Source organism: Colius striatus, chromosome 14 (genome assembly GCF_028858725.1).
Source record: "Colius striatus isolate bColStr4 chromosome 14, bColStr4.1.hap1, whole genome shotgun sequence".
NCBI lineage: Eukaryota > Metazoa > Chordata > Aves > Coliiformes > Coliidae > Colius > Colius striatus.
This window is the reverse complement of record NC_084772.1, coordinates 9,662,174-9,684,721: the sequence shown is the minus strand read 5'-3', so window position 1 is coordinate 9,684,721 and position 22,548 is coordinate 9,662,174. Positions and strand designations below refer to the sequence as shown.

At 40.1% G+C, this 22,548-nt stretch overlaps 1 protein-coding gene across 1 annotated transcript; it reads right to left on the bottom strand.

The window, feature by feature from the left end:
* Positions 1–22,416, bottom strand: VPS35 (VPS35 retromer complex component). Its single transcript, XM_062007242.1, has 17 exons — positions 22,330–22,416; positions 16,621–16,719; positions 15,088–15,184; positions 14,378–14,501; positions 12,739–12,921; positions 12,203–12,416; positions 11,390–11,473; positions 10,822–10,931; positions 7,766–7,862; positions 7,530–7,678; positions 6,822–7,029; positions 6,148–6,303; positions 5,417–5,539; positions 4,346–4,525; positions 2,915–3,154; positions 2,071–2,214; positions 1–895 (listed from the first exon to the last, which is right to left on the bottom strand). The coding sequence occupies exons 1-17, from the start codon at positions 22,330–22,332 to the stop codon at positions 716–718; spliced, it is 2,391 nt and encodes a 796-aa protein (XP_061863226.1). The 5' UTR covers positions 22,333–22,416; the 3' UTR covers positions 1–715.
* Between the last annotated feature and the right edge of the window lie 132 nt (positions 22,417–22,548).

Genomic DNA, 22,548 nt, shown 5'->3' with positions numbered 1-22,548 from the left:
TGTTAATAGCAACTTTATTGTTTCACCGGTGCAAAATCATGATACTGAATAAAGTTGTGTAATGCATTTTCCCCTAAATTTACAGTAATGAAGGTTATACATATCTATATAGATTGCAATTTCTCTATTTTTATACTATTTGGAACAAAATTATCTTGATAAATATGCCCTGTGCACAGTACTGGCCCTCACTGAATGTCACAGAGCCTTAATATGCAAAATATAACTTCTGTTTTTGAACATGGTACTTCAAAACTTTCCAAACATGCATTAATATATTCTAGTTTTTAGGGAAAAATATTACACTTAGTCTTAACTTGCATTAAAAGAAAAGCACAAGCAGAATCTGCCATACAATAATCCCAAAAATCTGATGCTCTGTAAAGATCAGACACAGTTTCAGATGACAGCCACTGCCAGTTTAGAACTAGTGCTACAGAAGCAACAGTGAACAGACAGAAGAGGAAACAGAACCGAAGAGCCCTACCGTGTCACGTGGATTTCAAAGAAAGTTTCAGCCATGCTAACTGATGAAACCTTTAGTTGCTGGTCCAACCTTTCAAATTTGTTAGGGTACTCAACACAAGTGTTTGAAGTGCCAGACTGAACACATAAATGTTAACTTGACATTTCTGAAAGGCACAACCTATGAATCTATCTTTAAAAAAAACATATGGTATGTAAGTGAAAAGAAGTAAGTACAGTGGGTATCTTCCTAAAGAACAAGACCTTCATAAATTGGCCCCTCAGATTCTGGTGATTCCCTCCTCAGACGCAAGTGCTCCAATGTGTTGTGAAAGTGTTTGTTAATTTGTTCTGTTTCTTCAGTAGACTCAAGGTTTGGGAGATCTTCTCTGATCTTCTGTATAAGCTGATTCAAAACCTGAATTGTCACCTACAAGAGAATGTAAACAGAAGGCATCAAGACACGTGCAATGGCGTTCATTTTAACAGACCTGTGTCCAAACTGCTGGTTTGGAAACATTATGTAGGCTTAGAAACATTATTAAGACTGTATGCAGACAACTGTGCGAGACTGTCTCGTCCTGTGCCTTCATCAGACTATTCCACAAAACTCTGAAATAGGAAATCTCCCTCATCCCAGCAAATGGGAAGAGCTTCTGAAGTCATTAACCTGACACCTTTAACAATTACCACAGCACTTCTCTCCAGTTTATTCAATACAAATTTAGAAATATTAAACAAATAAAGAATATAATCAGATTGCTTATGCACTCCAACAAAATGTGTTTCTAGAAGAAGTCAGAATGGTAACAGATTTAAGACTATTCTTAGTGACCAAGTCGTTACACAGGAAAGTACTGCTGCTTATTGCCTTCAATCCAGCACTACACTGAACACAGCACAAAGCACACTGCAGACCACCACTGTATCCAGAGACTATGTTACATCTGCCAAGTGCTTTGAAATTCATCTCCATCAGACACTAGAGCACTACTATAGCAGGAAGCCCATGCAATTGTTGGAAAGTGAGCAGATCCCTGAAAGTCTCTTTAGACTTTCTCTCAGAACTACAGGGTGTTCATTAAAACCTTAATTAAGTTTAATAGTCCACACATTTTCTGTTAGCAAGTAACCATCTCAGATTTCAGATACAGAATTTAAGCTGGTACATGGAGAGGTCACATCTATTTCTTGAAATTAAATCTTACACCAACCATTTGTGGCCACTCAGTGGTGACCATGAACAGCTGTAAAAATTTTCTTTCCCTTAGGTATGTCTGAAGTTAGATGAGAAAATAATAAGTAGTCCTGGTAAGTTTTGATCTAATATTTCAGATATCCAAGTCTCATAATATTTAAGTTCATAATTAAACTTCAAACACTTGGTGTTTTCCTACATGTAAGAAGGAAATTGTATGTACAATTTTTAATTTTTTTTTTAGTACATCAAGAATCAGCTGCTCTCTTATTACCAGAATTTGTCCCTCTCTTAAGAGGCCACAGAGCAAGTTGAAGAGACATGATTTGGCATATAATTGTGAATTACAAGCTCCAATAAATAGTCTTTAATAAAAGATGCTATAGAGAGAAAGTATTTCCACTCACCGCCTCATTTTCCTTTTCATAAAAATAGATATATCTATTGAGAATTTCTATGAAAAGCTGGACTTGCAGAGAGGGGTCCATGCACTGGTTTGCTATCTTCAGAGCCTTCTTTAGGCATTCCATCACTCTTTTTCCTCCATGAAGCTAAAAGGAAAACCCCCAAAGTTACAAGAGATAAAAGAACCTCAGGGAGCTGCAGTATCTCTTACCTTGGCATACCAACCACCAAGAAATACTGTATATCACAAACACAAAACCCCACAAAGCACAGAACAGCCACTGATGAAAGCTTACCTTGCCTGACTGCCACCAACTTAAGTGTTATTAAATCAGGCAATAATATGACCAGTTACTGAAAGCCTTCAATTGTGAGATCACTGAATTCAGTCTTGTTTCTTAAAGTACGCATTAGTGTACGCATTACATATTTCAAACTCTGCTCTTTATATTTACAACAGCTTATGTGACAAGTCCTGAAGAATGCACAAATTTTTACCTTCAGCTTCAACAACTTGCGTCTTTCATTTGTTAGTTTACCAAATTAAATGCAAAACACAACTACTATAATAAACACATGTAAAATGCACTGTACTTTGTCAATTAGTTTGACTGGCTCTCAAAAGCTTGCATGGTACTTTGACACTTCAATTTGAGTCTTCTCCATTTTTGTATTTATGCAGCATATGCTGCAGTGAGATTTAGAAGCTTCATATATTAGAATACATTACAACCAAATCTACATCATTGAGTGACATATCTATTTTAGAACTAAGTGCCTTTTTTCTGAAGGCAGAACAATGTTACAGAGGTAGGACATGTTACACCACTATTGCTTTATTCTTACCTCCTCTCCATTCTTGTCAGTATTGCGGCCAGACCAAAACAGATGGGCACAAGTGCTCACAGCCCGGCACTGGTCTGGCTTCTTAAGGAGCTTAGAGGCTGCCAGTGCACACTGAGTCCTCAAAGGCTCATGGTTCTCCTCACTGAAGCACTTCATCCTCTCAAATGTCCCAATTATCAAGGTGATTGCAGCCAGCTGTGCTTTTGAGTCACTGATTTCATCTTCATAGAGAGAAAAGGCCTAGTTAAGGGAGAAAGCAAAACTCAATCTGGAAACACTGGAACTCACGATTGACTGGAACTCAATGTGGAATACACTGGAAAACCCAAATCATACCTGCTAGTGACATGGCATAAACGTGTCCACTTTCACATTTATTAAAAGCCTCAATCATGAAAAGACATTTCATTCAGAGTGTCAAAATCAAGTTAAATCCACAGACTGGAAATAAGTCTTCCAAGAAATACTTCTTACTGAAGTGGTCATAGTTAACAATGTAATCTGAAGACTGAATTTATCCTCAAAAGTGTGTTTAAATATGGAACCTCAGTAGCAGAAATAGTCCCCGAAGAGGATTTGGTTCTTCGACCACACAAAACAGCACAGAAGTTGAGTGGTAGGGTCAGTGACCACAGAGCAAGTAAGAAGAGTGTTTGCACTGCTGCTAAGTGGATCAAGAGTCTTGGGAGAACATACAAGACTAAAAACCTTGAACCATCTCTCTAACAGAGGGTATGTAATTGCCATGCTGCTCTCATGTTGAGAATTGTGGTACAACCGCAACTGATCCAAGACAAGGAGGAAAGGCCAAGGTTATCAGCCACTCAGTTTAAGAACATGCATTAGTAGCAGTATTAGAGGAGCGATTAGGACACAGCTCGTAGCGTGGATAATGTTAATTAAATACATCGATTCTTTACCTGATGGGGAGGATGGGAAGGCTTTTACAATGACTAAGGCCTAAGACTAAGTAATAAGTTTAAGTGGATTTTCAGAGTACTTTATAACAGGTTTCAATATAAGGATTTTAGTTAAGAAAGCCCAGCATGGCAGTTGTGAACATTCCAAATTTTAGAGAACTTTCAAAGACTGTTTGTGGCCAAGACAACACCAGCTAAATAACAGGAGCTGGGAGACAGTCTTAATTTAAAGCAGCAAGAGAGCATTTTCTATTGAGAAAGCTACACTCCTCCAGTGAAGCAACTACCTGAGTAGGAGGCAGCATTGCAACATACCACATGTTGTCAGACTGAGTATTCAAAATCAGTAGCAATGGAGCTTAATTCCACAGCAGCCTGGGAAGTAAGAATGAAGATGAGGAATTTCTACCTAGTAGAATTAGCTGTCAATCATTTCAGATGTTTTGATCACATCTACCCAGGCCAGATTTAAGATAGCACAAATCAGTAACTGTAATAACTGGACACTTACCTGGGACATGAATTCATAGGCCACAGTTTCATGATTCTCAAAGCCAATCTCTCCTGCAGCCAGTGCTCCTTGTAGGAATAGACGGAGAGGTAGCTCTGCCAGTTCTGCTTTGATCAAAGCACTGATGGTCTGATGAGCAAATGAGAAGATTTTCTGGCATTTCTTTTCCCATTTGTCATCCTAGAGAAGAGAAACAAGTCAAAGATTGAACAAGGAAAAGAACCTACTTTGTAATAAGATCTGTTAAGTGCTCTAGTCTGTCTTCTGCGTGTCACTTCAGCCACTTATTTATTAAAGTAGTAGCAAGAGTCCGAGCAGTAGTGTTGACCTCAGTGAGGCTTCACAAAAAGTTCACACTCATTTTCCTACCAGCTCACAGAAATGCTACTCAGGAGTCTACACTGAATTGGAGTTACCACAACTATGCTTCAAACATAGCAAATTAGGCTTTTGCTCAGTTAAGTCAAGAGAAAGTCTATTTAGTCTGGAACATCAATCAGTGGAAGGGAATTTTAAATCATGCACTTTGAGGAGTGTTTTAACAAACAGCATTTTAACTTTTCTCCCCACAATAAGGGAAAATACCTATAGTTAAGCTAACTATCTCAACCAGAAAGCATTACAGGGCCAAAATGGATCAGTGATTATTTAGTGTGTCCTTTTGCAACTATCATAAGTTAACATACAAAGGAACACTTGCTTTTAAAAGCATTAAACTAGGATAACTACAGACTTAAAAGCCTATGAATTTCAATAATAATATTTAAATCTGTTTCATGCCATTACTTGCAGTGTCATCGATCACTGGTCTCCCCATAAAAAACACATAATTGGTCACTTTCATGAATAAACACAACTAGCCAATTTCTGCTTCACCATTTCTCAAGTGCTGAGGTAATTTGAGTTAAACTATATTAGAAAGCATCAACATCTCAAGTAAAAAAATTCGCCTGAAGCAAAAAGCCCCCTAGTATTCTGTACAAATCTTAGCATATTGTAGCCAGACAAAACGCATTTTTAAGGAAGTCAAAAAGCAGCAACTATACAAGAGTTACCTGGAGGTCTACTTACCACTTTGGAGTTCTCTTTGTAGCGAAAAGCAAGCTGGTATGCAGCAAAAACGAGGGGTGGCAGCGTAAAACGAATGCGTTGGTTCCCACCTGCACCAAAGTGCTTCCGGGCAGTGTTTAGGATCTAAAACAAAAGCCCCATAAACTTAGAGAATTCTTGAAAGAGGAGTGTTATTCACATCTGTAACTTAATTTATGCTCTATAGAACAAGAACATCAGAAAGACATGGTGTTAACATCAGATAAATTACATGTTTTGAGGGGACTACATAGAAAGTGTTTCAGTTTAATTCAGTTTGTGTGGGCTCTGTAGCTTTTTATGTGCTATCTGCTCAAACTTTCCCTACACCTTCTTAATAAGTGTTAAGCAACACTTGCTGCACTGTATCCACTGCAGATGCTTCACAAATCAAAATGTGAGACGGAAGTTGCCTGAGCTTGCATTTAATAACAACATCACATACATTCTGTCCTCACCCCAATGGAAGCTACACAAAAGATTTATTTCTTACAGTAGCCTGTAAGAAAGTAAAAGAAAGAAACCAAGTTTCATGAAACTAAACCCCTAAGTCAATAAGGCTTCTCATACTCTGAGAGAAAGGCCATAGTGTTACATTGTGGTTTCTAGTGCCAGAGCAGTGATGCCCCAGCTCCCAGCTCCACTAAAAACTCTTGCACAGCAAATAATGCAAGAACTACCAGTTCAGAGAGCAGAAGCATCAACTGCCGTACCAGGTACTGTTGGTCAGGGTCATCTGAACGCAAAAGATGAATAAATCTTCCCACAAGACTCTGCTCATCAGCAAAGTCCTCAGGGTCAGGATCTTCAGCAGGTTGATCTGGTTGATCCTGGATCAGCGTTGATACCAAATTCATGATAGCATCAACCTGTTAAAGGCAATATATATAACTGTGTTTAAACCACAGTAACCTACAAGCATAAGTTGACAGCAACTGAAGACATCTTTACAGCCATTCATAGTGCTGACAAAGCACAAGGGAAGTCTACTAGTGATGCTTTAGGAAATATCTGCCTTACTCCTTGAAGAGGGACTTCTCTTCACAAAAGTGGGACAGTACAGCAGTACAGAGGCAATTCAGATTCCAAAAATACTATCCAGGCTTCTTTAGGTAACAGGTCTAGTTTTAAGGGGATTCCTGGCCTTTTTTTCAGATCCAATAGAAGTACTCTCTAGGATGAGATTAAGCAAGATATGCAAAAACAAGATATTTAAGAACATGGGTGAGAGAATTATCAAGTGGGATAAAGCCTGTGCTACTAAGATGGGGGGCAGGGGCATGAAGACTAGAAAAAACATGCCCTGCATAAAGTCACTTAGTATATGTTTTCAAACCTTCAAACAGTAGCTTAAATACCTGGAATTTCAAGTTAACTTATGCCATACCTGTTCTTGGGCCACAATTTCTGTGTTATAATCCAACACATTGCTAAGCACGTAACAACTCATGCTCTTCCTGGATTCGTAATCAAAATATTCAAAGAGTGGGTGAAAATGTTTTAGTTTCAGAACTGTCAGGATATTGTTGTAAGTATCCACAGGGATTTTCAAAAGCCTAGTCAGCTCCTTTGAAACAGCACTGCTTGTTGCAATACTAGAAGAAAATATATGCAAAAAACCACAATTAGAAAGAGTTCATATATGTAGACAGATTGGAAGTCTGCCTCAATACCAATTCTGACATATAGTTCTGAAATAAAGTACCAAAACAAGTCCTACCTTGCTCTTCAGGATGTACAGTGGAAGCAGCATATTCTAAGCTACTAATAGCAGAAGGGGTGACTGTGACTACAAATTCAGCAAGATGAGAACCCCAAAGTGCTCTAAGAGATGACCAGATAATGACTACACTCAGCTTGGCATACACATTGTGTAGCTGTACAGCTGTGCAGGGGGACTCACATACAGAAGAGCAAGGCCTGGTTAGTCAGTCAGTAGTTTATCACAATCTCCTATAGCTTGGCCCAAAAGCAATAACCTTACACAGCCAAAGCATGTTTCTTGCCAAATAAACATTTCTTAGTGAAATGCAGAAGTCAAGATTTTAGAGTAAAAACTGCTATTTCAGAGAGAATGCAAGACACATTTACTTACTGTTCCAGGTTGAGTTTATTGAATATTTCCACAGTTGTCTCCAACACCTTATCAACATAGTCAACACGGTCTGGGTAGCATTTCATAGCCAAGTTAATGAGAGATACTTGCAAAGATACCACATCCTCTGAGGGCATGTCCTGGCGAGACTGAAATTTAAGACAGCACTAAGTTCATAAAAATCACACAACTTGGCCAGAAAAGCCCCCAAACTCACGCAACAACACCCAGCATACCTGTATAACAGTAGCAACCTGCTGTGAAAAGATATCAAACAGTTTGATATCTGCTGGGATACCAGGTCCATCTTCACGATGTGCAAATAAAGCTAATCTGGTAACAGACAAAGGAAAGCAGCTTGGTCAGTATCACCTTTTCAAGTCTTCAGATACAAGCCAGAAATAAATATTATCAGAAAAAAGCAAGTTCTTCAGGTATATTTGCAAGCTTTAATACAAGCAAAAAGGAAACTAATGGAAGTTGCCTTAAGAGCAACTGAGCCTGGTAAACATCAGTCCTGGAAAAGAGTGCTAACAAAGATGGCAAAATGAAGAAAAAGCAGCGACATTTCGTAATCCACATTCTTCAGCTAGCAGCAACGGTTCTGTTCTTCTCAGCAGAGAAAGAGGTATAGAGCAGGCTGATGGAAGAGCAAGTATCCCCACATTCATTCAGTGATATCACTGGAGTTAGACATCCAGTAGCATTCACTGAAAAACAGACTCCAGAGAAAAAAAAGAAGAAATATGCAGACCTAAATATGCTTTGTCTCCAAAGAGAGAACAACATGTTTGGGACTTCCACTACTTGCAAAGACCAATATAAAGTAAAATTTGAAGCAGATAAGAAAATACTTCTGCGGGAAAACAACCCCACAAACAAAAAAAAACCCCACAAGACGCATAAAAAAAGAAAGATTACTATTGAGCAAGCATCCAAAAGATGTTGTAGAGCTATCTGTAACAGGAGAAAGTCATGCCAACCTCCATTTTGCAAAAATCTGATACAAGGTAAGACAACCCAGTACATGAAGGCTAGCACCTTACCGAAGACGTGCTTCCAAAGTTCAGCATTGCTATCTTGGCTTTCTAATCAGTAAGGGATTATTTTATTCTGAATTTAAAAGAGGTACACAAATATTTAGGAGAAGGCATCTGATGAAAATTTGTTTCTTATAGGGTTTCTGAACTTTGATTCTGAATGAACTTTGAGTCTGAAACAGGCAGGTAAAAAAATGCTGAGGTGCCAAAAAACTTCACTGCCAGGAAAAGAGAGATTTTGAACTACTCTTAAGACTTCATTAGAGTGGTAACAAGCGGACTTCCTAAAGCCAGGAACAATCACTGCCTTTTCTCAAAGGGAAGAAGCAGTTTTTGTTAGTGTGTTAGGCCAGCACACTACAAACTATGATCAAGTTGCAGGCAGATGGCAGCGTAGTTAAAAAGCTATAAACGATTTAGTAAGGCAAGAAAGATCTCAAAGCAGCAGGCCTATTTGCAGGAAGATTCCTTTAACAGGAAAGTCCTATGGGAATAGGAACTAAAGTCTCACAAGCTTCCTCAGCAGTCACTGATAATGTTTCAATTATCCCATGCCAGCTGAAATCAAGATGAGAAACGTCAACTACATGTATGGAGTAAATTGACAACCTAACAACTGTTCCTAGTAATTCCACCCCAGACACAAGAGCAACATCTTCCCTATATGCATGGATTCCAGGAACAGATGCATTCATCCTCCAACACTTGCAGCAATATTACAGTCAAAAGCATACGTTGCCATACTACAGAGAAGATAATAATCATACCATCACCTTGCTACTTCTGTCCTATAGCCAAACAAGAAAGCTCTAGAAAACACTATTAGTGGCCCCACAAAACACAACAGTGCTAAGTCCAGGAAGGCAGCTGTTTCACTGCTGTCAGTTGCTTACTGCTGTTGGCACCAGTAAGAATAGAAAACTTACTGTGAAGTCCTCTAAGCAGACATAACAGCAAAGGCTACAGGGTAGCCTTCTTGCAAAAATTACATTGTCATACGCTAATGTAAGAGCCTAGCAGGAGACTCTGCAACCTCTGTTCAAAGTAGTATCCAGATCAACAGACTCAGAAATTAGATTGTCATAGGCAATGCTTCCTTGGGTTTTGTGGTTTGGGTTTTTTTTTTTTTAAAGCTAACAAAATTATGAAAAGTTTCAGCCACAGCAACAAAGCATAGGAAGCCAATGAATTCCTGGAAACATCTCTGAATGAAGGCAGAGCTGCTTCTCTGACAAATGCATAAATACTGAAAGGTAGTCCAGTAGGCCTAAGTCCTGAACAAATAGATCTGGTGGAACCTGGAGAAAAACATCCTACCAATTTGTTCAGTAAAAAGTTCAAGATCACCAGTGACATCTGACATACATGCTTCATCTCCATGCAGGGGAGAAGATAAAGCCACAACTCCTCCACTCATTGCTAAATGTCAGTAGACTCAAGATCCCTACAGTAGCTGACATTCAAACATTGGTACATGGACCAAATATACAGAGATACACAAGTTTGTGGGAAACTGCAAGAACAAGTGGGTTTTTTTGAGGCTTCAAAAAGCCATGTAAGTGTAATTCCTTTCTGTACTCACTGATAATCCACACTGTTTCCTTTCAGGATACAAATAAAAACTTCTTTTATTTTGAAAGTATTCCCCAAACTAAATGGTTCTATGATTTCTCCTCCATATTTGAATTCAGCACAAATAGTTTTAAGCAATATCTCCAACAGGAAAGACATACTTCAGGGAGAAGCAGCAGGAAATTAGTGATAAGCTAAGAAAAAAATAAGGTAGTTCCATTTCCTACTAGCTCTTTTCTGAAGAGACATATGTTATATTTTCTGATCAAAATGGCAAGGTAAAGTATCCTTGACATACGATTTGGTCATTAGGATCCTCAAGTTCTCAAGGGGTACCTATGAGCACTACAGTTGTCAATGCAGAATGTTACTGCCACTTCAGTTCAGAACCATGAAAACAGTCAATACAAAATAAGTTGTTTCCTGGCTTAATTTGTTTACAACTACTAACCAGTCCTTAAAGCAGCTTTCACTAGAAATTGTAAAAGCAGAGTCTAAAGAGAAGCTACAGAAATAATATTCTTTATAGCCTTAATTACAGCCAATATAAAAACATGGAAATAATGAAGTTCCGTGATATCCAAAGTGACAACGCTTTCAAATGCTAGAAGAATTATTATCTGCTTGTCCACTGCATAAAACTTAACTTTGAGCCAACTTCCACCCCCTTGATCACTCACCTGTCAATTAAAGCAATAATTATATTTTTCACATTCACATTTTGGTGCAGCTCAGCACAGGCTCTGAGAAATGGGTTCAGGGTTTGGAGGTGAAATTCATCTGGGAAAACCTGAAGTTTTAGATCAATAGTCATCAAGTTATAAACTGAATTTGCCCATTGTTAACACAGCAGTAAAATGCAACAGTTAATTCCAAAGCAGATAGCCACATAGCAAACATGGTCTGACCTATGAATGCTTTAGGGTTCCCCAAATAGACCTTGACTGAGTAATGCATGAAGCAAGAGGTGCAAGACAAATGGGTAACTTCAGGGCCCAGCTATTACAATTCATTCTACAGGCACTGTTGCTCAGACACTTACAAGCTTCTGCAACAGGAGTAAAAAATGGATTTGACTCCATTCTGCCCATTTAGTAAAAAAATGGAACAAGCCACTATGTAAGTACCCCACTGACAAAGTTTTCCAGTTCATGAGGAAGAGGTGAAAGTAGCCCAAATAGGATTGAAAGTAGAAGAGCAAGTGTCGTCCCTGTGTCCCACCACTGCAACTGAATTTAAGCAGCTCACCTGTATGATGCACTCCATGAGGTACTCCTGAGCTAAAGCATCTCTACAGTTTACAACTTGCTCCAATATTCCAGGCAGAACAATCTGAAACAGGAAAGATGGTCTTTCAGTGATTTTACAGATAGTTTCTAAGTTTATATTCACACATATGCATTTAACCCAAGCAGAACAGTATTTCTAACATTTCTCAGCTTATTATTTACACAAAGGCTTTCTGACAAAAAGCCCAAATTTTCAGTAGTTCCAGTGTTCAGAGAAAAAAAAAAAAAAAATCTGTCTCAGCCACCTGTCCATCTCATACACTGTACAACCTGCAAGCTTTGAATTAGTTTGCTCTGCTAGCACATACCACTACAAGGTGCCAGAAGCAATGCTCAAAACTGTTTTCAGCAACTATATTGAACATATAAGGGATAGACTTCCAAATAATGTATTTGCTTGACTATCATTTCATGCAGTAACGATTGAGTGCTTTGGGATGCACAGCTTCACTTCACTTCTAAAGTCTGTTGCAGAATGCTGTATGTGTATATATCCCTTAAATCAGCTCATTCTATGTAAAAAGGGAATTAGGAAGGAAAGTGTTAAAATTATGTGCAAATATTACAGATAAGCCTATACATGAGTCATATCCTTAGCTTCACACCACACTATACAGCTTTATTAGCACTCAGAACTTCCTCAAGTGAAGAGCTAGAGAAACACCTGAATTACTGAACTTTTAGCACAGCTGTAACACTTTAAGCTGCCTCCTCTAAAAGTCCAAACTACTTTGATTTGCAAGAAGTAACAGAAGTGAGAAAGCCATCCCACCTGCTTGTATCGCTCCACATTGACACCTTCCAGCTGACTGAGGCGCACCAGGTTGGTTCCTACCAGGATTCTCAGTTCCTGCCGTTCCCTCTCCCTTTTCTCTCTGTCTCGACTGTGGCCCTGATGTTGCATTCGCACCCAAAGTTTGTTCATCTCTGCAAAGTTCAGTAGCACAAAATCCATCGAATCACTGATGTCTCCAGTAGTTTCTTCACTGCAATTAGGAACATGTCAGGAAGAGGAAAAACTTGTCAGAGGCATTCATACCTTCATCCACTTGGTGGATATCCAATTTTTAAGAAGGTAGGAGGGTGGGGAAAAGTGTGATGGGATATCTGGGTTCATAAGAAAGGTTCATATCCTCACTTGTGAAAAATCTTAGTTCTGGAAGGGAAAATTGTTGGACTAAACATCTGTCAAGTCCATAGAGTTCTAACATATTTACTTCTCTCAAACCTGAAGAAAGTCACACAGAAAATTTAAATATGTTCTGTTAAAAACAGCAATTTTTTGAAGTTATAGCCCATCTTTCTTACTCTGCTTGCTCGCCTTCATCTGGTAAGATGTTCCTGGTACACTGTAGAAGATAGTTTCTAAGAAAGAGGCCTCTAAGAGGATGCTGTACTCCACGGCACATTTCCACCAGGTCTTTCAAAATATCTTTCCTGGACTGTGGAAATGACTTGACATAGACAACGCCTACTGTTATCAGGAGATACCTGCAAAAGGCACAGAATCAAACAATAAATTGGCAGTAACAACATCACACTTAAAGGCAACAAGAGCTTTCTTTCATCCTGGCAGTATTACCAAACCACAGGAAGCAGTAAAATATCAGCTGGGTCCCACCATTTTGGATATTTAGCCAGCTTGTAGCTCTTACTCTCCTCTGCTACAGAACACAGCAAATCTGAACAACCACTTGACCTCATTACAATTCTTTACACAATGAATGTCTAAATGCTCAGCATGCATAAAGTTCCAAATGCTCCAGAACCCCACTAAACTGGAAACCAGTCCTGGAACACAGAGGTAAATAATCTATTACAGTGAAACACTTGAGTCTCTTTCACACTGTAGTCTAGCAGGACAGGTGTTCATCCCCAGGCCCCATTCTTATTCCTTCAGCATCTCTGTATTAAGCAACAGGTAGAGGGAACATACAAGATGCAAAGGACTGGTGTCCCAGTATGCCTGCGTTCCCCTTCAGCTTAAGGGAAAAAACATTTAGTGCTGAAAACGTTCACACTTTCAGTTTAGAAGCCTCAACCCTCTGCACACTTCTCTGACTCATGCAGTGATGTGTACAGCATTTTGATGAAAGCACCAGAAGTGATCATCAAGGAGAAGTAGAATCTACATCAAGCAGGCTAGGAGACAAATTATTACACAGAAGGGTAAAGATATGATGGTAATCTTAGTCAAACTCCAGAAACTGCACAAAGATGCAGACTGGTGTCTCTAAAGCCTTTTCCTCACATGAACATAAGGTCAGGAAATAAAAACTGCAGTACCAAGCAAAACTCAAGTTCTAAACCTGAAAAGCTACAAAATCTGCTCCAGCCCAACACTCACATATTTAAAGATAAAACCTTTCAGTACCATCTCTATGATGTTAACACATAACCAAAACCAATAATATTCAGAAACACAAAGCTTTTAAGAATTAAGTTGCAGAAATTTTCAACTTCCTTCTCACACTTCTTAAGTCTCCAAAGAGATAGATAAGTTACAAAGCATCTGCTGTGTGTGAGCATCTAAGACCTAGATCCTCAGGTACAAGTTAATTAACAGATAATAAAAAGTTAATAAATGTGTAGTCAATCTCGCTGGTCAATGTGCTACTCAGCTAATCTTCTGCTGATCAGCTCTTTAGCCAAAGTCTGACTTCATTCCAAGATCAAACTCCTTCCATCTTGGTCATATGCAAAACCAACACACAGTCAGAAAGAACTGATATTCTGCAGCTGCACTCTTGGTCTAAATCTCAGAAGTCTCACAGTAATCCATTCTTATATGCAGAAATACTATTCACCATTGCACACAGAATTCTTGCTGCCCAGCAAGAACACAGAGCCAGTCATTACCTGAACCCAGTCTGATCATAATTCCTTAGCTAAAAAAAACAACACAAAACCAAAAACCAAAACCAAACAAGTACACATACATACTTACAGTCTTGGAATAATATTTCCAGCATACTGTACTAGCTCATAAAGATCTGCCACCTTTCTCCCTTTGGCAAATTCATCAGTCAGGTAGACTTCCAAGTAGTGCAGTTCATCAGAAATTGCCATGTCTTTTTCTCATAGTTAAGGATTAAAAAGTGGAATGTCTACAGAAGACTCACATTTTAATTTCCTCATTCACATCAAGGAGGAAAGATGCTGTACCAAAAAAAAACCCCATTCTAAATCAAAAGAGGGAGCAAATTAACGACTGAAATATGTGTATACACTCAATAAATACATACTATGTGTATATATATTGAATATATTCACATTCTGCTCCCAAGTCTCACAAAAAAGCCTCCCTTTCTTCAGATACCACAGATTTATGGTTAGAAGTTAAGATAGTAACAAAGGGCAAAACATAAGATGGTTTTACAGATTTTGGGGTAGCATACAGCAAGCAGAGTTGCTTTATAGAGCTCATATTTTCACAGAACTAAACTCCTGAACCTCCCAAAAGATATGAAAGACACTAAAGACCTGCTTTATACCAAAGGGTTAACTTACACAGTTAGCAGGTAAGTGTATATTCTCCTACACTATATCTCCTTAACCAAATACTGAGGAGAAAAGTGCTAGGAGATATCTGATATCAATGAGGTGCTATTGTACCAAAAAAGCATTTCAACTGTTTGCTTCCTCTTCAAAGGATACAGAGTTCATAATAGCTCTTTGGAGATAACATAGAAGTCCGCAGCTCACCAAGCATGTTGGAAGCATGTTTCAGAGCATCCATGAGCTTGTTCTTGTCCTTTAGAGGAAGACAGAGAGAATAGTCTGTAAGAAGTAATACCAGGCAACTGTAATATTTTAGAAAGGTACACTTGTAGCTTTTTAAAAAGCATGCAAATATCAAGTAAATATCAGAAAAGTGATAATTCTAATTAAATCAAGTGATCTATTACCTTGCTTGTACTAGTAAGAAAGAGGAACATGATACCTGAAGGTAGTAAGATGCATCCGAAGACAGAGCTACAGTAATAAATTTTAATACTACTGGTAGAAAAAACTTAAAGAAAGTTCCCCTTATGCAGACACTGATTGCACCCAGAAAGCAAAATTGAGTAGATTCTTCCCTTGATGGGGTCTGTTGTTTTGCTCAGATCTCATAAAGGAAACTTTAGCAGATAGAGGACAGGCAGTGCCAGCACACCACTGTTGGAATCAGACTCCCCTTCCCCAGCTTCTCACCTAAGAACATCATCTTACTGAATACCACAGTTTATTAGGCTGCATGAACTTAGATTTATGATGCATATAATCATCTAGCATGACAGGACACAAGATTAACTTAACCTACCACCTATACATACTTGTTCAAGCCATCATAAGCAGCAGCATTAAGTCATGGGGGAGAACAGAAGGAACTGCTAGTGTGATCCACTTAGTACATTGTCCCTGAGTCACAGACAGTACTGAAAAGTTCAGCTGCAGCTACTTCAAAGGTTTCAAAAACATTCTCCAGCATATAAAACTAGAAGAGGTGTTACCTTTCTCGCTACTGTCATTTGCCTGTAAACAAAAGTAGCTTGGCTAGCTGTGTGAAAATATATGGGAACATTTAAGTTTTTACTGCAAATTGAAGCAGTTTCTCCAACTAAAAGGCTTCCTCAGAAAGGTACGTATGATGACATCATCTGCCTGCATTGGTTACAACTTCAAGATAAATATCTCAGCACATTCCTAGCCAGTGGTGTTGGCCAGTCACAGAAGAATTAATGCATCAGTCTACAATTACTGTAAAATTTAATCTATGCAGCAAGTGATTAACTACTACCCTGACCTCTGGTTCATGTCAGGAAAATATGTGAATAAAAACAACAGTATGTTGAATATAATCAAGGACAGTTTTTCTTCACACAGTTTCATACAAAATGAATTTGAGCCTTCTGATGTCTAATGGTAGGCTTATTCTCCATGAAGGTTTACTTAAATGCAAGCACATAAATTACCTGGGTCCATCTTCAGAATTTATCTTGTCAAATATCAAAGCAAAGTCAGGAAGACACATTCAAAGAATACTCAAGGCTCACTCTCATTGAGCAGCCGTATCATTTTTTCCAAAGCCTCTGGCAGAAAGATGCATAAAGGGTTAAATTTCCTCACAGCACCAGAGATTAGCATTGATTTACTGTTTAAGTCCTAGCAGACAGGAAGCTTGGCTGTATTTTAAAGTCACATTCTTACCAAGCACCTCTTCATCTGGAAAGACTGCACCTTCACAGCCTGAATGGCTTCATCTAGGAGTTTTTCCTGTTCATCCTGAGGAGATTGCTGTGTTGTCGGCTAGAAGGGAAAAAAACCCACCACACAAATAAAACTCAATTTTATTAAGCTGCTTATGACTTGATTCAAACTGAGTTCCTGTAGTTTAGAACATAGTGCAAGCAACACTGCAGTGTGAACACTCAGGAGCTGTCAGAAACAGTTATATGATATATATAAGGGAGAAAGTCCCTAGTACTTTGCAAAAACCTGAGGGTAGAGAGGAGATGGTTATGAGTAGCCTGTGAGCACCACTGCCTCTCTGAGTACCAAGTTCAGGGGAACAGAACAGAGTCAAGAGTCTAATGCAAGTATCTGCCAAGAAAAAGCTTCAAGTGAATGTAAAGACATCACTACGTTGAGAAGCAGCATTGTCACTTCTTTCCACGGAGCTTCAAAGCAATGTCCAGTCTGCACACATTGCAACTGTATGGATGCTTTCACAAGTCACAAGTTCTCAATTAACTACTATCTGGGCCCCAAAACTCCTAAGGTCAAGTTTCAGTTAAGCAAAGGATAAAGTACAGTTAATGCCTTCAGAAGGCAGAAGTGACTTTCAGAAGGAAATTGAAAACTGAAAAGAAACAGCTCTTCATATCCCATACTTGTCCCAGGGACCCTCTTACCTCTCCTCAGAGGCACATTTCAGGCCTTCAAGTTTTCAACATATTTTGCCTGTCCAAGGACCATCCTGTATTTTCTTATATTAATTGAACCTACTGCTTAAAGCCTCAAAACTTCCTCCCAACCCAGCTGTAACAGGCCTTCTGCAGCTGATCCCTGGCCTCTACCAGACTAGTGAGATTAATTTCTGAGCATTTTTAAGTTATCCTCCAAGATGTTCAAATTTACTCTGATCAGAACCCCTAACGTTGTCCTCATTTGCAACCAGCCTTCCTAACACCTTCCAAGGAAACACCACCATCCACCTTTTTTTAGGTCCAGTCTTCAACATCTCATTAGAACCTCACAGCCTCTCCTGATCTTGCAGTTTGTCTTCAGATGACCTCACTGAAATATTGACAGAGATAAAAGTACAGATGTTGTGTCCCAATTACATCCTCTCTAGTCTTGACAAATATCATGTATACAGTGACTTGCACAGCAGGTTCTCAGAGCCTGCAGCTTCAGTAAATTCTCAGCTCTTCATATTTGTTCCCCTCATCCACTGTATCCAGAAGCTTCTTGGTCTCCCTTTTCTAACTAAATCTAAGTAACAAGCCAACAGGCCACAAGTCACATCATCTTAATGGTCTTTAAAACAGTATCTTCAGTACCAACTCCTCACACATATCCCATGCTTGGAGTCCCTTTTGAGGACTGAGAATAAAATTGAGGTCTTGATTAAAACAGAGAGGTTTTAGTTTAACAGCAATTTGATGGTTACAGAACACTGCAGTCCTGGCACACTCCTGTTTACCGTTAATTTAATTGGGTTCTTGTTCTGCAATTGGAATTGCAGATAGTATTTGCCCCTTGTTCTCCCCACTATACTTTTCCATCTACGGAAAACTGACAGTGCCATGCAATATTGTTCTTGCCTTGATCACACCCAAATAAATGGTGAAACTCTGCTCTTTAAAGTTTTCCATAGTCCAGCTAGACAAAACCAAGGCTGATGTAACATTGGTGATAATCCTGCTTCAAGAAATAAGTTATATGAGATAAAGGTTCCTTCCAGTACTTCTGTAACTCAATGAGCCTCAGCAATATTCAAACCATGCAAATACCTAATTAACAAAATTATTTAGTCAATAGAAAAAAAATCAACTCTGCTAATGAGACAGACTGCATCTTTTAAAATGCTCTCACTATAATTAATGATATAAAGTGCAGTTCTTCCAAAAGACAACTTAAGCATAAGACAAAAGTAGTACCTATGGCTAGATGGCCCAACTTCCCCAGCAATTCAACAGCTCCAAATTCTTAGAAAACCTCCAACTGTGAAACAAGTACATTTGCCAGTAGAATCTTGCTGTAATTGCTAAGCTTTGTTTGTTCCATGACAGATTGGACTTTCAAGCAACAGAAAATGAGTGCAGGGACTAGCATACAATAATCAATATAAAAACATCATGTAACAGACTTGCTGAATTATATCTATGCCAGAACATTTGTCAGACTGCAGTTCCATGAATCTAGTGCTTTAGAGAGGACACATCACTACTGAGCTGATTGCCATATGCTCTAACCACATCAGATCTCTATTATTAAAGCACAGCTAGAAACCATGCAGCAACATCAACACTAGCCACAACTTCCTTAACCTCCATCCCTTAATGGGCATTATGCTTCCACAGCTACCAGTCCTGCTCTGCCATGCCCAGCTGTTCAAAGGGCTGTGACCGAAGTCTGAGAAGGTGACTGTTATGATCAAATATGTCTTTACTACAAGGGTGCTGCATTTCATGTCTAAAGAAAAGACAATCTTAGCATTTTACAGTCACACAGGTAGTTAATCTAGCACTAAGCATCATAAGCATACAATTGAGGTGTTGTTTGTAGCAGCGTTACCTCTACATGAAAACATCTTAACAGCAGCACCACTGAAGGCATTCCAACTCTTTCTTCCTTTTCAGTTTTCAAAGTCTGAATGTTTATAGGCTTACCCTTTTCTTTCTACTTCAGAAACCAAACTGCTTGCAGCTTCAGAACTATGGAAGTTTGACACACAAGTTGGTTATTACCAAGTGACACACAAGACCACATCAAGGTACACGTATTGTGATACGTATGCCTGATGTTTGAGAAAGCTGTAGCAAAAAGCAACTAAAGACAGCACACAGCAAAAGCCTATCAATGACAGCAGGGCACACACCAAACTAAAAACCAGTTCTGTCAGATACAATGTTCAATAAAGTTGTTTATGCTCTGTAGGGACCTACTATCACAAGATGGTATTTTCAAGTGTTACTTTATCAAAAAATGGAACTGCACTGTGAAGTCCTATGCCAATCTATACAGAATAACCTTGAACACAAGCTTTTCAAGTGGGAGATATTGGAACACAGAAGAAAACAGTGTACAGCACTACACTGTAATCAAGGCACAGAATGTCCTACCCTGGCAATATGTTCAAGATGGTATAAACTCCTGCATGAACACAAGATAAGCAACTTATAGCAATTATGCAGCCATTTAGATTTCAGAAATGCCTGAGCTTTATCCTCATTAAATACACTGCAAATGTTGAAGAAAAAAGAACTGACTGAAACACAGTTTTCTGCTTTACTTGTTCCCTAACTTTTTTTCCCTCCGAAGTCACAGGGAAGCAAGTGGGCAGTGGAGAAAAGACAGAAAATTGCCTCCTCCAGCTGCACTACCAGTTTCTATACAAGAGACCATAGACTTTTCCTGGCTTTGAAGAAAGAACTATCCTAAGTTACCACAAGCAAGTTACGGGAGTCACACTCAGCTCCATGGGAAGACTCTGTGAGATTCATGCTTAGTTTCATACTTGACACTTGGCTGCACTCTGTAAATGGTTATTATTCTGGGTCAACGTGTTGACTAGTTAAGATGCTCATTCCACTTGAAAAATCTGGTAACTCAGAATACTCAGAATTATGTAGTCTGGAAATATATCAGAATCCAAAGAAATCTTGAGAAGCCTACCAAATAGCTTGAATTCTGGTGATACAGGCATCTTAAACTGGATGTTGAATACAAATAACACAAAGTAGGTGGTTTTACCTCTCTTCCATTCTAAAGTGCATTTTCACCTAATTTCCAAATGATTTAGTACTTCTCTTTAGACAACTGATTGCTTACAGTCTATTCCACACATGACTTCTCCTTCTGTTTGCTCACGTGCCACATGAATGGGATTTACTCAAGGAAGTTTCTCTGCCTTCTAGGTGGATTTGATTAGGACTATCTATCAGCCAGTCACCACTGGGACATTTAAAATGCATGCTATCCAAGAGAGAAGATGGGTTAGGCAAGTGGATCAGGACAACTGCCAGCCTACAGATGAAGCCTAGCTACACATAATATATTATTGCTGTAAAAATCATTGAGCTGCTTGCAATTAACAAAAAATATATAAGCATTTTATACCATACAGGAAGTACAACTCCAGAACTTCTACTACATTTCCCAGAATAGGAGCTCAAACATGAGCCAGAGAGAAAAAAAAAAAATAATTTTTCAAATGTTTAAACTGGTACTTACCGTCACAGAAAGCCACAAGAATTAAAGGGGCTGGACCTTTTACCCAGGGGTAATTAAGAATGGCCAGAGTCCCTTTAACAATCACTCTTGTCCTTAAAAATTCAGCTTCAAGGTATAAGCCAAGCTCAGCGACAGGAAACAGCAGGGGACCCTAATTTGGCAGATGGAGTTATCACATATTTGACATCTCTTAGTTCACAGGCCTCAGACCAGTTCCCATGGGAAGTGACAGGCAGAAGGGAGTTGTACCATTCTCGAGCCTGTGACTACCACAAGGTATTTATGTGGAGGACAAAGACTGCCATCTATGTCAAGTTAGCATCTCTCATCACCCAGTTAAGTATTTTCCATTCATCTTCCACATAACATTACAGGTTTGTCATCCCGTCACTCTGTCCCCATCAATTGAGGACGTAGTATTGAACTGATACCAAAAAACACATAACCTTGAAAAGAAACTCTGTCTCAAAAGCCTAAGAACTGTGCAATCCCTGCTCTACAAAGTGCACAGTTTTTGTCTCATTGTCTAGACACTTAGTACAGCTTGTACTCCACACTTGGGCTAATCAACATGTCATGATAGCTATTGCAAGTGTTGCTTAAAATCTGAATATGGAATACCACAGAAGACACACTAAGCAGAGAGAACTTCTCAGTTTTACTAGGAAACTTGATTAGCCCCCTTTTTTTATTGATAACTGAAAAGCATTTCTCAATACACGCTAGTTATGTGTTCAAATTTCAAGTTTCTCTCTCTAATACCAACGTACTTGTTCCAAAGCAGGTCTGTCGAGCTGGGCTCTCTAATGCAAAACCACCTTTTTTGCAGGAAAGAAGCTTGCTAGTAATGTCTGAAACAGCAATCCTAGAGGATCAGGAATACCTGAACAGCAGACTGCAATGTGGACATGAGCACACATGCACGGGACTGGAGATGATATAGCCTCGGGTTTATGACAGGAGCAGCACGCTAAAATACACTTAAACTCTGACCGCAAGTACAGCGGTTCCTTATTAAAAACACCTACTTCCCCGCATCCCTACAAGCGAACTGGACTGAACCCAGCAAAGCAGTGGCTCGCACTGAGCCGCAGCGCCGGCGGGTCGCGGATGGCGTTCCCCACAGTGCCGACCGTCATCACGGCCACAACGGGCCCTGCCCATACCTCAGCCCCGCCCGGACCGAGCCAGGCAGCGGCCTGGGGGCTCGGCTCCGGCTCCCCGCCGGCCAGGCTCCTTGCCACCCGAACGAGGCCGCTCAGGCGCCCTCGAGGCCAGGCCGGCCGGGCCTGCCCCTCGGCCAGCGACGAGCGCGGGCCGGACCCCTCCCACCCGCACACAGCAATGGCCAAGCCAGCATGGGCGCCGGCTGCCGCGGGCCGCTCGCTGCCCCAGCGCCCGGGAGCCCCCTCTGGCCTAGCCGCGGCGCAGCCCAGCCCCTCCGCCCGCGCCCCTCACCATGGTCGCGCCGCCGCCACGAGCCGCCCCCACAGCAACACCCCACAGCGCCGCGCACCGTCATGTGACTGCGCCGCCCGTGCTGCCCCGCCCCGCAGCTGCGCCGCCGCCTTCCCATTGGCCCGCTCTGCGGAAGCGGCTCGCCCCGGGCCCATTGGCGCAGAGGGCGATGATTGGCGTCTGCGCCGGCCAGTCCGCGGCCGGGCCCGGCGGCGCGGG

Bases quoted from the DNA above. Each gene is read 5' to 3' on its own strand.
- VPS35 (XM_062007242.1), bottom strand. The intron at 10,932-11,389 runs GTGAGCTGCTTA...CTAAAACTTCAG, and splicing joins TCATGGAGTGCATCATACAG to GTTTTCCCAGATGAATTTCA. The intron at 7,863-10,821 runs GTGAGTGATCAA...GTCTGTTACCAG, and splicing joins ATTATTGCTTTAATTGACAG to ATTAGCTTTATTTGCACATC.